Source organism: Ursus americanus, chromosome 17, assembly GCF_024610735.1.
Source record: "Ursus americanus isolate L20-20 chromosome 17, mUrsAme1.1.p, whole genome shotgun sequence".
In the NCBI taxonomy this organism is placed as follows: Eukaryota; Metazoa; Chordata; class Mammalia; order Carnivora; family Ursidae; genus Ursus; species Ursus americanus.
In genome coordinates this window covers 55574089-55590519 of record NC_142143.1, presented here as the reverse complement: position 1 = coordinate 55590519, position 16431 = coordinate 55574089, and the positions used below count along the sequence as shown (strand labels likewise).

The 16431-nt window shown below is 55.9% G+C and overlaps 1 protein-coding gene across 2 annotated transcripts in view; it reads left to right on the top strand.

The window, feature by feature from the left end:
* The first annotated feature begins 2043 nt into the window (after positions 1-2043).
* LRP1 (LDL receptor related protein 1) overlaps positions 2044-16431 on the top strand; it is a 79594-nt gene continuing 65206 nt past the window's right edge. For both annotated transcript variants that reach the window (XM_045789790.2, XM_087869045.1), the window contains exons 1-4: positions 2044-2586; positions 11066-11188; positions 13567-13704; positions 15820-15939. In XM_045789790.2, the coding sequence (XP_045645746.1) occupies positions 2520-2586; positions 11066-11188; positions 13567-13704; positions 15820-15939 (448 nt within the window). In that variant the 5' untranslated portion in view covers positions 2044-2519. The remainder of the gene's footprint in view (positions 2587-11065; positions 11189-13566; positions 13705-15819; positions 15940-16431) is intronic.

Sequence of the window (16431 nt, the reverse complement as noted above, 5' to 3'; positions counted from 1 at the left end):
TTGGAACATGGCAAGTTTACTTTCATCTTCCTATATTCTTCCTGCACCTTTCTATACTCCTTGAGTTTTTTAACTAAGTATTACCATGTCTAACAGATAGAGTTTACATTTGATTCGGTTGTCTATAGATATCCAGCAGAACGAGACACAGGGAAAGCAGTTTCAGGAAGATTCCCTTATGAAAGATTAGATATCAGAAAAAAAGGAATGAAATGCTCGTCACAGCTCTCTGGCTATACATACGGTCACTCCAGATAGCTTTTTCCTTTCAGAGCTGCCCAAAGTCTGTTTGACTTGGACCACAATATCAGGAGGCGGATCCTGGGAAAGGAAGGAACCTAGTAGACATTCATTAAAAACAGCTAGTGAGTCCTTGCGATGTGTCTATCACGGTGTTAGCCCATGAGGGCTGGATAAAAAGATGAACACAACCCCAGCCCTGCCCAGAGAAATTCTCCGGCAGTGGAAATGGAGGAAATCTGAGCTATATTTCAAAGACAAAATGATAGGCCTTAAGCATAGGCTTGCAAGATTGGATATAGAAGAGAAAGGCCTGATGAGGAATTGGCAAAATGTCTTAAGTGTCCAGCCCAGGAGACTATAAAAGCAGGTGGCCTTGGCCCCGAGCAAAGTGAGCCCAGAGGAAGCTCCGGTTTGGGGAAAAGGTCCAGTTCCTCTGGATTCCTCTCGCTTTCATTGCCATCAGTGGGCCAAGTCCTCCACGCTGCTCTGCTTTCTGCCAGGGACAGACTGGTGTGAGGACTTGGGGCCCTTCCCATTCCTCAAGTAGAATTTAAAAAGCGAGAAGGGTGGTGCAATCCTCTCTCATCTCTAACGTCAATTTCTCTGTGGCAGCCGACGTTGCCTGCTGCCTCCCTGAACTCTGGCTTCCAGACACCAGAAAGTCAGACACCCAAGGTCCAACCTTAAAACACCGCCCAGAAGGGGGCAGTGGCCAGAACCACATTCACCGGGCTCTGGGAACCGCCCGGCGCCTTCACGACTCAAAGTGGCATTCCCGTGCGGGCTCGGGGCCGGGACAAAGGTCCCGCACTCAGCAGACACCTCAGACCCGAGGCCTGGAAGCAAGGGTCCAGAGTCCCGAGTCTTATTCCAAATCCCCGTTGCTCGGAATCTAAAACCCCGACTTGGTGGGAAGTCAGTCAGAAGGTATTAAAAAAAACAAAACACCAAACAAAACATAAATGAGCCCAGACCTCTTGGGGTGAAGAGGGGTGGCCCTTCCTCAACCCCACCCGCTGGTGACTCACCTCCCTCCAAACCAGGGCTCGCCCCTCCCGCGCCCAGTGCCAGGCGAGCAGGGTGGGGCGGGTACTAAGGTGGGCTCCATCCCCAAGCCCTGGGCGGACAGACAAGCTCCGGCGTGTCCCCGCGGGTGTCCCTGTTTACTCCGAGCCCAGGAGCGAGGTGGGGGCGGGCCCTCGCAGCCCCTCCCCCACCCCGCCCCCCTCCTCCAAAGGCCCCAATCCCGGTCTCGGTTTTACAAAGTCTCCAAATCAAACCTCAGCTTTTCCCCGTATCTTCCTCGCGGACTGGCGGCCCCTGCCCCCACTCCAGGCAGGAGAGGCACAGTCAGGGTTCCCCGAGGAAATCAGGCCTCGGCCCGGACCCCGGGGTCTTGGATTCCTAGACGGAGCCTGAACTCCCAGGGCATGACACAGAGTTTCAAAGGGAAGCCCCTCAGCTCTCGCCCGCTGCCCAATCTCCCCTCGGCCCTTCAGCTCTCTGAAGCACGAGGGAGAAAGGCCCAGTCGGGGGAGAAGGCGCTCCAGGCCCCAAACTGGCTAGAGGAGGTCCGGGGACCTACACTCTCGCACCGCTGGCCACAGCTCCAAATCTTGTCGCTGCTCTGACTCCCCCTCCCCAGGGCAGCGCGCCAAATCGGCGCATGCGCACTCACAGGATTGCCGCGTAGCTCTTTCTCCCCCCCCCTTTCTTTCCCCGCCCCTTCTCTCCCTCCCTCCTTTGCCCGTCCCCTCCCTCTACCCCCCTCGCCCCCCCCCCCCCCCGTCGCGGCACCTCAGTCCGGGGAACAGTGGTGCGAGCTCCAGGCCCGTGCACTGAGGAGGCGGAAACCGGGGGAGCCCCCAGAGCTCCATCAGGCCCCTTCCGAAGGCTCCCCCACCCGGTCCACGCCCCCCACCCCCTACCCCGCCTCCTCCCAATTGTGCATTTTTGCAGCCGGAGGCGGCTCGGAGATGGGGCTGTGAGCTTCGCTCGGGGAGGGGGAAAGAGGGGCGAAGAGGAAAGCTGGGGGTGAAGGGTTTGGATTTGGGAGCAGGGGGCGGGCGCACCCCCGTCAGCAGGCCCTCCCCAAGGGGCTCTGAACTCTACCTCTTCACCCACGCCCCTGATGCTCTTTGCTTAAGGATAGGATAAGAATAGAGGAGGAGGAGGGGAGAAGGAGGAAAAAGGGGGACCCCCCAATTGGGGGGGGGCGACGGCAAGAAGTAGCAGGACCAGAGGGGAGGGGGCTGCTGCTTGCATCAGCCCACACGATGCTGACCCCGCCGCTGCTGCTGTTGCTGCCCCTGCTCTCAGCTCTCGTCGCGGCCGCTATCGATGGTGAGTGAGATTCCGCGGCCCCCTTGGACCCCTGGGGACACCCACTCCCCAGCCCCCACTCCTGCGCTCAGATGGGAAAGGGAGACGCGGGAGGGGGTGCCTTTTGTTATCCCAGTCCAGCTGACACAGCAGCGGCCCGACTGGGGGCGGGGATGGGGGTCCGATTTGGAGGATGGGGGCCCTGGGCAAATGATGCTTCCGGGACCCCCCAGCCCAAACAAAGACCAGAGGCCTGGGAAGGGAGAAGAGGGCTCCCCTTTTTTCTGATTCTGGGATCGAGAGGCCTTCTCTTCCTATATCTGGTTGGGGAGGGCCTCCGCTTCCCCTACATCCTCCACCCCCCCCCCCCATCTGAAATGTGAAGGAATCCGGATTTGCAATGTACGGCTGCAAAAGGGGGCGGGGGGGGGGCTTTTGCAGTGGCTCTGAATCTGGAAGGGGAGCTGGGTCAGGGTTGCCCTGCTGGGCAGAGGGCAGGCAGGCCCGGGAAGGCTGTGGGTGGGGAGAGGGAGGGCCTCGGGGAGGGCCCCCTGCTTGGGTGTGGAATCTGGGCCCGGGAGACCAGGCTTGGAGGCCTGGGTCCAGGATCCAGCGGGGCTGCCCGCCTGGGTTCCTAAGTGGGCACTTCCCCCTCTCGGGGCCTCTGTCAGTAGCCTGGATAGGGCTGTGTTGGGGGGGGGGGTGCAGCGATGCTATGTGACTTTGAATTTTCCTTCTTAATTCCTGGGAGCTTTGAGATGAAAAACGTCAGATGTCATCATTGGGGAAGGGGACTGGAGAATGGCCTGGAATGCTGAGGTGGGAGGGAGGAGGAAGGCTGCTTTCTCCCTGACTTCTGGCTTGATCACAGTTTGGACTGGAAGGAGAGTTGGAGGTTGGATGGGGGTTATGGCTATGCCCCTGCCCCTCAATTCCCTGCTCCTTTAATAAATGTGTTTATTTATCTCCATCATTTCCCCATCTCCCCCCACCCCCATACACACACACACTTTGCATACTGCAATTAGGCTTTGGCTAGAAAAGAGTCCTTTTGGGGAAATGAGGTGCCCCCTTTCCCCCTGTATGTCAGCTATTTTTCTTTTCCTTGTGAGTCACTGGTTCAAGTCTTGCCCAAGCTTTGAGCTGGGATCATGGGGTTGGGCTGGGCTGGGCCCCTGAATGAGGAGGGTGGGATCTCATCCCTTCCCGTCATTTTAGTCCCTCCATCCAGGGGAAAAAAACTGGGCCCAATACCATCGTGCACCCCTCCTCCATCTTCTGAATTTTGCCAGGTTGGGATTGGGAAAGTTTTTCTCTGAAACCAGATTATCTCTCCCTCTCCTCCCCTCCCCCCAACTTATTTCAGTTAGACGAGAGAGGTTAGGGGGTCAGGAAGTAACTGTGTCCACAAAGACAGTATTTTCAGTGACCCCCAATGATGCCTCTTGGGGACTGTCTGTCCCCTTCCCTGCCACTACCTCAATTATCTGCCCAAGAGGAGGAAAGAGGCTCTTTCCTGAATATTCTCTAGACCAGCCCTCACAGGCAGCCCTAGTCCATGACTTCCTTGTTACACATGTTCTTTCCTCTTTTTCTCAACCCTGTGGGGTGGAAGGGGAAATTAAGGCAGAGAGGTTCAGGTGCACGACTTCTAGGAGAAATAGAAAAAAAATGTAGAGAGTCCCATCAGGAACCCCATGATGGAGGGTAGATGGAGTTAAGCAGAAACAAGAGGGGTCTCTGTGGAAAGCAGAAAAGGTCCCCAGCCCATTCAGGAAGGGTGCCAGGTTGCTTCACCCCCAAGGTTCTAAGATGGTTCTATTTACCGTGCTATAGGTTGTTTGGTGGTGGGTGGAAGTGGGAGATACTGGTCATGTTCTCCTTAACTGTCTACTACCCTTTCTTAAAATTTCCACTGAGCCCACAGCTGTAACCCAGCTCAAACTAAACCGTATCCAAAGTCTCAGGAAGAGGACCCCTCCCCAGACACACTCTGCTGCTCTTACCTTGGGAATGGGAACATGAATCATTGGTCCCACCCCCACTCGAAGGGTGGGAAGGGGAGTTGCACAGACCTGTAGGGCCAGTGCTAACCAGGGCAGCTTGGAGGATTCTCTTATCTCTACCCCTGCCCTCATGCCTTGGGCCCACAGACATGGAACGTTCTTTGCTTTCCAAAGAAGGAAACCTCCTGATCCCAGATACCTTAATGTCTAACCTTCCTCTCTGCTGCTATCACTGGCCTTGCTGCTTTCCCCTACAGGAACAGCGCTAGGGGCCTTCCCCACCTCTTCTGCTTTGTCAGCTGTGCCTGAACTCGCACAGGGGTCCCTTCTCTTTGGGGAGCAGTGTCACCCCACTAGTAAGCAAAATTGAGTGTAGTTGCTACCAGGGAGGTTGGGTAAACAGATGAGGTGGGGGATGAGCAAAGGGGTTATTGAGGACCCTGCTGAGATTCAGCACATCTTGGTATGGGAAGGGCAGCCCCAGCAGACCAGGCTCAGGGAAGGCCGACTGCCTCCTTCTCTCCACACACCCCCTTGAGCCAGTGTATTACCAGTTAGTTATCAGACAAGCGGCACAGTTGGAGTGAGTTAAGAGGCTGAGGTGTTTGCCTCCTGGCTCTCTGAAAGAAGGTTCCAAACTCCTTTTTTCCCCAGCCAGACCCAGATCCCTGAACACCTTCCTTCCCCCTGGTCTTTCAAAGCGGCAATGTGTAGCGCATTGATTTGGGGATGGGAGGGGTATTTTGATGTTCAAGGCTGCTTCACAAGACTTCCTGTTCATCCAGTCTTGCTCCCCCTTCCTCCATTTTCTCCATATATATATTTTTTTGCCCCCACCCTCTCCACTGTCACTGAGCTTCTTAAGGATGTCAGCTGGGGTCCTGACCAGAGCCAGACCCTGTCCACATCCCCCCACCTCTTCCAAATTCCTTCCTCTAGGAAGCCCTTCTTTACTCAAGTCTAACTTTCTTTCCTCCTGCTGCCGTTTTAGGCTTTGCACATCAGAACCCCAAGCTGATTACCCTTCAGTAGTCTCTTGTCGGGGTCCCCTCACTCTGTGGACTCGCCAGCATTCAAGCCGTCTGGCTCTGGATTGCAGGGGGAGTTCATTGCCCTTGGGGAATGTGGGTGCAGTTGATTGGGGCCATGCAAGGTCCTTGACCTGGGGGCGCTGGGTGCCGGATTTGAGCATTTGGAGAATTTAGTCCCACCCCACTGTGTTCAGTCCCAGATTTCAGCCCGGTTAGCAGGATCCTGCATTGTTTGGAGAAGGAAGCAGTTGGCTCTGGAGTGCTTCCGGTGCTGTGGCCCCAGGCACCAGTGTAAAACCTCCCTAGGAAAGAGGTGAGGGAGAGTGGGGGGGAGAGATATTTGTACCTCTTGCTCCCTCAGGGGAGATGAGAGTCTCTCCCAGGCCTTGGCTTCCCTGGTTAAAGAGCTCCAGTCTTCTTCCGCCACCTCCCTATTCTGTGGGAGGCTTTAACCCCTGTTCTGAGTATCCCTTGGGTCACACACTGCTAGGGCAGGGACTCTGTCTCCCTAAATCAGGTATATATGCTGCCCCCACCCTACTCTGAGTCTCAGGGGGCTTATTATTTTCTGGGTCCATCCCAAGACAACGGTGCCATTATCTCAGCAACTTCTGGGCTGAGACCCCTTCCTGTCTATTTTTCCTCCGTCTGCTGTCATTGGTGTGTGCTGTCTTGGCCTCTCGGGACATCCGTCTCTCACCCTCTCGGTTCATCTCTCTCTGGTTGTCCACCCTTTGAGGTATTCTCCATCTTTCTTGGTCTCCATTGCTTAATTTGTCTCTGCCTGTCTCCATCCACCTCCGTCCAGGCCTGTTGGTATCCCCAAAACTACCTGGGAATAGGCGTCCCTCCTGGGCTTTCCCACATGCTCTCCAGTTCCCACCTCATCATTTTGGAGTTATTCTCCCCCTCCCAGGTCAGAGTCAGAATGTCCCATTCTGCAGTTCCCCCTCCGCTTTTCTCCAAACTTCTCTCTCTTCTTCCCCCTCCACTAAGTTTAGGAATGGGTTTTGGAGAGAATGTTTCTGGAGGAAGGGAACTTGATATCCTTTGTGGGCTGAGTAACAGGGGAAAGGAGATATTTCAGAAGGAAAGGGGGAGGTTAGACTTCTGGCAGAACTTCCTTAAGACCTGAGAACTGGAGAAAGGTGTGGGGAATAGGTCAGGAGCTTAGAACTTCTTCTGCCGAGCATAAGCCATGTGTGTGTGTCGGGGGGTAGGTGGAGAGGGCTTATAAAGGCCTGGTGAGAGATATATGATGACCTCTGGAGGCATTCGAGGGGTCTGAATTTTACTTGTGGGGAAAGGAAAAGATGGTGGGGAGGTCACTGGTCAGGCTAACGTCCTGCTGAGTCAATATTGACTCAGGATGGAGGGGGAGACCCTTCCCCTCCCCTGGCAGTCCAAGCCATCCCGTCTGTACGTCTGTCCAGGCCGCAAAGCAGAGGCCCAGACTCAGGAATGACAAAAATGTGTCTGAGCCTCACTGAGCTGCGGGAAGGAGCCACCGGGTAACACCCAAAATACATAAAATTCAGTGAAAAGCTCTCGGTTTGGGTCTGGGAGGCCCTGCTGCCCCACCCCCATATGTTTGAAAGCTTGGATTCCTGCAGGCTCTGCCCCCCAGCCCCTGGCCACCCCTGGCTCCTCTGTTCCCTTAGATATCTCATGTGGTTCCCTTTAGAAAATATCCCCGGGCCAGCACAGCCTATCGCTCCCTCCGCTCTGTCTGCTCTTAAAAAGGGCCTCAAGGGTCTCTTTCACGCTTTCCTGGCCTCAAGTCTCCTGGCCTTTTAGGAAGAAGCACCATCTGAGGCCTCGGCCCCCTTCCTCACCCTCACTGCTCCCACCGGGATCAATGGATAGGTCCCCTCCTCTGGAGAAGACTCCCTCAGGGTCTGTTCTTTCCTGTCATCCTCTCTTCTCTGGCCAGGCACTCTTACCCCCCCTTCCCCACCCCACTCCCAAGGTCCCAGAATGGACAGAGGACGACAGCCAAGGCTCAAGCAGGGCAGTGGGGTCCGTGTTGTGTCTGGACACACACCCAAGCCTACACCTCCTGTCCTGGCTCCAGCTTGGTGGCCCTGGGGGCCATGGCTGGGCTGGGTGCCTGGGTTTGAGGGGGGGCAGGGGTGTTGGCCAGAGTTAGCATGGCGGTCACATTCATCTCCAGGCAAAGCTGAGAACAGACGGCCCCTGTGTCCTGGCGTTCTCGCTGCAACCTCGCTCACTCTCCTCCCTCTCCAGTCCTCTCCTCCTTATTCTCCTTCCTCTGTCTTCCCTCTCTGTTCCGATCTTGTCCCTCTCTGCCTCCTCCACCACCCCCTCCTCTCCAAGGAGCCCTGAAGGTCGCTGCCACCCCCTGCAATCTCTTTCCCCACTCCTATTGCCGGAGAACCAAGATATTCTCCCTGTCGGTTCCTTTTCTTCATCCTTTTTCATCTGGCCCCATCCTCATGGCCAGTGAGGAAACCACCTGTTTGTTCAGTTACTAAATCACTTTGTACCTCAGTTTCCTCATCTGTACGATGGAGATCGCAACAGTACCCCACCTCCCAGGGTTGTGAGGATTTAAATGAGTTAACATGCACAAAGTGTTTCAGATCAGTGGCTGACGCACAGTGACCAGGTTGAAAAGTGTGAGCTCATATCATTAGGAAGCCCCAGTTCTCATGAGGTGGGGAGGAAGGGGAGGCCAGCGGCTGGTTGCTCCTGAACTTGGGGCCCTGTTGTTCCCCCACCTAAGCGGCAGGCCACAAAGATGGGCCTTTTGGGTGCTGGCGTCAGATGCAGAAGGCTCAGCTGAGGGGCGTGGGGTTGGCTGGCAGTTCTAAGCAGATTACAAGTGCCCTACCCACCCCCACTGCAGCTCCCTCCCACCTCAGAGGGAGGCTTCTCTTGGCTGTGTAGACTGCCCCAAAGTAGGTTATTTGTTTCTTTCCTCCCCACTCCCCCTGAAGGAAATCAAAGACAGGCCTCAGCCTTCAAACTCCAGATTCCTGGGGCTTTCTCCACCATCCCTGACAGGAAGGAAGTGCTCTCACATATCTCTCCAAGATCCTTGTGCTGCCCTGTCCCTTGGGAGCAGTGCAGCGCCCCCAAGTCCCTCTGCCCTGGGCCCGAAGAGGTGCTGCTGTGGGACCAGGGCCCTGAGTGCTCCTCTTCCTTTCCCTCCCCCCATCCCCCACTCCCCTCCCTCCGCAAGAGCACATCTGGTTTGTGAATCTCTCTCATTCCAGCTTTCGGAGTTTGCCAGCTGCTGTTTCCTCTGCCGAGTTCAGGCCAAAAGTGGGGGTGGGGGACAGCTGGGGGGGAGCAAAGTGAAGGCCAATGGAGGGGAGATCATGGCCGGGACATGGAACGGAGGGGAGGTTGGAGTGGCCAACCAGTGACCTCACGGGGCTATGAGTTCTCCCCTGGGGAGGAGTGGGGGCATGGACTAAGTCCATGTAAAGGGGTGGGGGTGGCATGGGGGGCATTTCTGGACTCCAAACAGCCCATCTGCCTTTAGTCCCATTCCAGCCCCTTCTACCCCCCCCCCCCCCCCGCCAGGCAGTCTCGGCTGGCCAGGGGAAGAGGACCGGTCTCCGGCATGCTAACGAGGCTGGCGGGCTGTTCCCCGGGAAGACCTCACAGCTGGCCCAGTGGGGCAATGAACTCAGCATTATCCACCTCCTCAAGGGGCCTTTATTCCCTGCTCAGGGTGGGAGGTAGGGGAGGGGGACGCCGCGGGTGGGGGAGCCTGGCCAGGCCATCCCTGATGTGTTTCCTGAACTCGGCTCTCCTCCTGGCCAGGGGCCTGAGTGCAGTCCCGTCTGCCAGAGATGGGGGTTAGGGAGGGAGGACATCATCTCCGTGTGGCCCTCCTCAGACTCTATCCCTCCCTGCTTGGAGCCCTGACATACTTTATTTATGCTCTGTCCCAGCCCTGAGCTCACTCTGCCCTGCATTTGAGTTAGTTGTGTACAGCTGTCTTCCCAGGGGGGGCTGGGGCTCCCAAGGGGCACCTCACTCCTCCTTGGCAGCCCAGTGCCTCGTGCAGTACCTGGCGCAGGGCTGGTCTTCAGTGCATGCCAGCTGAATAGAGATGGAATGGATCACAGACTGAGCAAAAGGCGACGAAGGGCTGGGAGACTGGGAACCCAGCCCTGGGTGGGGACGAGGGAGAGTCAGGGACTTTTCTTCCCATGGAGGACATGGTGATGAGGTTGGAAGGAACAGCTCCGAGTGTCTCTCGGTGGGAGAGGGAAGACGGATGTGGACTGCACTGGTTAAAAGCATAGAGTTGGCTCAACTGGTTTCAGTCCTGGTTTTGTCACTTGCCTGCTATGTGACCCCACCCTCTCTGGGGCTCGGTTTCCTCATCTATGAAATGGTGGTATTAGCATTACCTGTTTTGTCATATTGTGGAGAGGATTAAATGAGATGATACATGGGAAGAACTGGTTTACCGCAGTTCCGGTACATGCTGAGCCCACAATAAGAGTTACTGTTACCATTCTTAATTCGTCCTTGAAGAAGGCAGTAAGAAATCTCAGTAGGAGCAGAGGAAGGCTGGTGGGGGTGAAGGATAGGCCAAAGACATCCTGGGCTGAAACCAGCTCCTTTAGGCCACCCCAGTCATCCTCCTGCCTCGGATCTCGCATCCTGAGCAATCTTGGGTGCCTCTTATCTTGCGACATCTACTGAAAGTCCTCCCTCAAGTCTAACCACCAAGGGAGGCTGTGTCTTTAGAGAATGGAGATGGAGGCAGGGAGCCCCCCACTTTGCCCTGCCATGCCCTCCCGTACTTCTGCTGATACATTCTCCGAGTCACTGCTGTACCAAAGGCATCCCCCCCAACACTTCCTGTCTGGAGGGCTGGTGGTTAGGACTTGGAGATGGGCAGGGTGATGGGTTTCAGGGACCAGGAGTGTCCCAGAGGGCACACCGAGCAGGGAGGCTAGAAAAGAGCAGTAGAGCGTGCAACTCAGGGTCATGAGTTCGAGCCCCATGTCGAATGGAGAGCTTACTCAAAAAAAAAAAAAAAAAAAAAAGGCAGTTCTGGGCTTCTAGTGGGAGGGAAAGGAAGATAAAGAGAACACATGTCAAAGGCCTAAATGCCCCATCCTTTACCATCACTCTCAGTCAGCAAAGCTGGGGCTGCTGGTATCTGAAACCAGAGTAATGCAGAACAGCGAGGGCTTTGACCCTGAGGACTGGAGGAGAGGCACACTAGACAGGCAGCATACGGGGCTGGGTCGGGGGCTGTAAAACATGTTCCCTGCATCCTTTCCCTCTCCCCACCACCGGCACACCGTATTCCAGGAGCGACCCACAGCCACCTGCCACTCCTAGGCACCTGGACTGTAGCTCAGATTCTGGGCCAGATGGGGACTGATGCTGGGGAAGGAAGAGGAGCTCTAGGGGACTTTAAGGCCTCCATCCTTCATTTACACCCTCATTTTCTTTCCTTACTCCTAGCCCCTAAGACTTGTAGCCCCAAGCAGTTTGCCTGCAGAGACCAGATCACCTGTATCTCAAAGGGCTGGCGGTGTGATGGTGAGAGGGACTGCCCAGATGGATCTGATGAGGCCCCTGAGATTTGTAAGTACCTTTTGTGATCCCTCCCCCTAAACACCTTTTCCTTTTGGCCCAGGCAGTTTGGGATAAGGACAGTTGATCTCTAGCCCGGTGTGGACCTTGCTCTGTGATTGTTTGTCCATGACACAGCTAAAACTCTCCCCCTCTTCAAAGTGCCCGGCATGGTGCCTGATGTGCTCAGCAATGGCCCCTCTGATTGCTCCGTTAACGGCTGCACTCCCAAGCCTGCCAGCAACTTTGCTATCTGGGTGGACAGCTTTGCTGGAAGGAGAGAGCCTGGCTTCCCTGCCCTTTTGGCTTAGTGCTCTTTCTCATCTCTGAGACTTCTGACTCCTGATAAGTGCCCCCGGGTCTTGCTGTGTCCTCTTCCTACCCTCCGGCTCCCAGGCCAAAGGCCACACTGGTTCTCACTCAGTCTCTGTACCAGAAGCCCCACCCCTGTGCGTTTCCCGCCACCCCCGCCTTCCCCTGCCCCAGTAAGTGGTGTAATCAGAGGCAGCTGTTTAAACTGGGAGAAAGGTCCCCACCCAGCCTTTACCCTGCCAGTGGGGGGTGGAGGACTTGCTGGCAGGTCCTGGGGTCTCCACCTTCAGCCTCTCCATGCTTGGCTGATCGGGCCGTGGTCTAGGAGACCCTGCATCCCTAGGTCTGCCCCTGTTCTTTCCCACAGCTTCACCCTGCACTGGCCCCGTACCCTCACCCACAATTACCAGGGTAATTTTTAGGGCCAGAAAGGGAGCCACCAGTTCTCTCTGCCTCACCCCCATACCCTGCCCTCGAGGGGTGGGGCCAGAGATATTCTGCAAGCGTTTCTATGGTGAGCGTGCTTCAGCCTGGAGTCTCTTGACTGATGCCACCTTTATGCCCTACATTTTTTACCCTCATGCTTGATGTTGGGGTAACGAAAGCCATGCAGAGGGGCCAGATCTTCCTTTAGTGTGATGCAAACCCCACCTTATACACATCCCCACACTGTTCCCACTCATACACTCCCAGACCCACGATTCTCACACACAGCCCCTCCTGGGCACCCATGTGACCATCCCCCCACCCCGCCCCGAGGCGAAGGCAGATGTCAGCACAGACACATTCTCACTGCAACACAGAGTCGACACTCTCAGACGGGGTTGTAGAAGCCTGACCTCAGACGGATGCCCCCAGACGCTCACAAACAATCTCAGACTCAGACTCCAACTGCGCACGCCTCCCCAGGCACACGTGGATAGATGCACTCACGTGCGGACACTCCCTCACTCACACACCCTGTCCATCGTGGGAGCCCGTAGGTGGTGGTCTGGCTCCCAGCCCACGGGCTCAGCCAGCACCCTCGTCTGCGTGGCCTCCTTAGGCTTCCCTGAGGAGCTCTACCCTGCTCGCCCTGGTCCATCATCAGTGGGCCACAGCCTCTGCCGCTTCCCGAATCCTTCCCCAGACAGACTGCTCTGGGGTCAGGCATCTAGAACGGTGCTGTCCAATAGAAATATAACGCAAGCCACATATGCAATTTTGAAAATTTTCTAGTAGCTACACTAGAAAAGGTAAAAAGTAGGGGTGCCCGGGTGGCTCAGGCGGTTGGATGTCCAACTTTTGGTAGCAGCTCAGGGTCTTGGTCTCGGGGTGGTGGGTTCAGGCCCCCGCGTTGGGCTCTGTGCTGGGCAGGAAGCCTACTTAATAAAAATAAAAATAAATAAAAAGTAGAAAAGGTAGAAGTAGTTAAGTGAATTTTAACTTTCTTTTACCCAATGTATCTGAAATATTATTATTTCAGGATATTAATCATAGAATATTAGTAATGAGATCTTTTGCATTCTTTTGTGTTGTGGGGGTGGGTATTAAGTCTTCCAAAGCCAGGCTGTATTTTATGCTTCCAGTTCGAACTAGTCACATCTCAGGGACTCGATAGCCACATATGGCTGCTGCTATGTGTTGGACAGTGCGGTTCCAGAAAACTTGGTCTGGCTCTCAGCCCCGGGCTCAGGGCGCTGGGGAGCTATGGGAAGGCGGTGTTCTTTAACATGTGAGCCTCCCTGCTGTGGACTCTGCTTTCCTCGGCTCATCGAAACCTCTCACCTCGAAACCTCAGCCTGTCTCCCAAGCATACGATGTGGAGGTGTTGGGATCCATGGGTACCGGGCATGTGGGGAGTGGGCTCTGCGGAACGCCTATTTCTCCCCTCCGCCGGCTGCCTCCAGGTGTGGGGCTCCCGTCGGGAATGGCATAAAAGAGCTCGAGGTGGAGGACACTAACCAGCCCCTGAGGCCTCCTGGGATGGAAGAAGTGCAGGTGTCTGCTCGTCTCCCCCGCCCCCCCCTCCAGTGGACAGCTGGCCAGACAGCCAGTGTAGCCGGCTTGCTCATGCTAGCCTTTCCGTGTGTCCCCAGGTCCACAGAGTAAGGCCCAGCGATGTCAGCCGAACGAGCACAATTGCCTGGGCACCGAGCTGTGTGTTCTCATGTCCCGCCTCTGCAACGGGGTCCAGGACTGCGCGGATGGTTCAGACGAGGGGCCCCACTGCCGAGGTAAGGGCTCTTCCACCTCTCTGACCCAGGACATGGATGCAGTGAGTTCTCAGCCGTGCCCGTGATGGGTTTGGCGGCCCAGCATCTGAGGACTGTCCTCACACCTTCAGTGGGGATGATGCCTTGTCCTGCTCCCGTGCTCCTAAGTCAGGGGGCCTTTGGGGTTTGCGGCTTGGTCAGCCACTCTGCGGGGATCAGCAGGGGCCCTGGCCTGGGCACTTCTCTTCGGCTGTGTGTGCCTGGGCAAGTCACTGCCTCTCTCTGGACCCCAGGATCCACCTGTAAAATGAGAGCTCTTCACTAGATCAATATTTTCATACTTCGTTGTTGTTGTAAATAGTGGGATCCTTTCTTCAAAGGGTTTCCTACATGAAACCTGAGTGTGAACAGGGAAGAGCAGATGCTGTGATTGAAGCTGGGGGTGGGGACTTGGTGTTTGGTTCACCTGCCTCCCCGCCAGTGCCCTCCCCCCTGGGAAGTGCAGATCTTTGAGACACTCTACAGTGGCTTGGTGGGAAGGTCGCCCAGGCCGAGGAGGAAACGTTAGGAGGGTAGGTCCCTTCCCTCTGCGGCTCAGGTCACCAGCTCTACTCAGGTCACCAGCTCTACCGTTCCTCCCCTGAAAGCCTGTGTGGGCCAGGGGGAGCGTGGGTCATTCGTGAGCAGTGGGGGAGGATTTGTCAGTAAGACAGAGCCTCAGGCCTGCGAGGCAGGGACTAGGGAATGGTGACTTCTCCCTTCTACTGAGCTCAAGGCGTCCAGAGCCCGAGCAAGCCCCTGGGTGAGGGTGGCATCCTGCACCTATATGCCCGTCAGAAACATCTGCCTGCGGGAGGAGGCACATCTGGATCCTTTTCACTGAGGGCAGGGAGTGTGGAGCAAGGAGTCTGTGGAAGATTTTTATCCTTTCCTTGGGTCGAGTTTGCATGTTTTTGTCTAGAGCTCCTGGAATGGGATTCGGAGCTCGGGCCTAGGGGCTGACTTTAATGACCGTGCCCATCGCATCTCACCGCATGCTGCGTGTTCAAGTTCGATTCCTTTTGAATACTTTGTCAGCAGCAAAAGACAACGAAGAACCATGAGAACCTAGGGTTTGAGCTCCCTTCTCTGCTATTAGAGAAGTTGGGCCTCCTTATCCTCCTGCCACGTGTCCAGAAGAGAAATTCTTGTCTAGATTTTCCAGAACAAACAATATCATCCCTGGCCCCCCTTTGTGGGGAAAGGTTGGCCAGGCAGCACCTTTGGGCTCCCGGGTGGAGGCAGAGAGGAGAAGAAATAACTGGGGCCTGGCCCCCCATCGCAGCTCCTCCTGGCAGGCTTAATGCCTCTAAACATCTTAGCATCTCGGGCAGCTCTCTCTCCTAGGTGGGGGCAAAGCGGGGGTGTGAGGCAGCTGGACAAAGGGGTCTTTGTGGCCAGGCCGCCTGGCCCCACGCAAGGCCATTAATTGGGTCGCTGGTCTGGGGGGGGCAGCTGTTCTCCCACCTCTTCCCCCTCCTGTCTCATTCCCTTCTGTCTCCCCTGTGGAAGTGGGTCAGTGGCAGGAGGAAGATTAGAGAAAGGTCCTGAGGGAACCAGTTTTGCTCCTCCTCCCATTTTCCACCTGGACCTTGGACCTTCTCTCTGAGGCCTCCAGGGCTTAAGGGATGGGCTGGAGGGGTGCTTTCAGACCAGAACTCGGATCCTGAGGGGAAAGACCCCATCCCTTGCCCACTCCTCACCCTCAGCCCCGAAGCCAGCATTGTAGTTCCTGGGCCGTGCAGATAAGAGGCACATGAAGGAGCTGAGACTTACTGTCCTCGCTCCCTGTTGACCCCAGCAACTGCCGGAACCCCTCTCCACGGGGACAAGGGAGTCCAGAGCAACCAGAGCAGGCAGCTATGGCCTCTAAGCCATAATTGGCTATGGGACCTTGGGCCCATCTTATACCCTCCCTGGGTCTCAGTTTCCTCACTTGCAAAATATATTAGATGATTCCTGAAGCCTCTTCCATCTCCAACGTGGCGGGCCTCAGAAGTGGTTTCCCAAGGCTTGACAGGAGTCGGGGGAAGGTGGCAATCTGGGTGTGGCCGCCCGGTCTGAAGGCCTGAGGGCGTGTTGCCTGCCCCCACACAGAGCTCCAAGGACCCTGTTCTCAGCTGGGCTGCCAGCACCACTGTGTCCCCACACTCAACGGGCCCACCTGCTACTGCAACAACAGCTTTCAGCTGCAGGCAGATGGCAAGACCTGCAAAGGTATGTGAGTGCACACGCTTGTGTGTCCGTGTGTGCTGGCTGGGGGACGGACGTGGGGCGGGCCGGCGAGTAGGAGGAAAAACGAGACGGAAGGTACGGGAGAGGCGGCCCGGCTGCACGGCCTGCGACCTCAGGGCGTGACTGTGAGCCCCGACCACTTGCTGCCACCAGATTTCCAAATTCCTCTTAGAAGCTCATGGGTCAGATAGGTGGGTTTTCTTATAAAAACCTTGAAGCATTATAGATAAAACCAAAGTCCACCTTGACAAATCCTCCTCAGCTCTGCCCCCTTTCCCTTCTCCGGAGGTCAGCTGTGCTATGGGTCAGTTTGCTGCCTCTCTCCAGGCCTTTTTCTGTACACGGGTATGCATGTACTCACAGATAATCGAATGGAAAGTATCGTTTATGTGCGTGTGCTCTTCTCACATAAGTACCGCACTGTACGTACCTTTCTTCCCTTTGTCACTCAGTATGCTCTAGAGATGTTTCCGT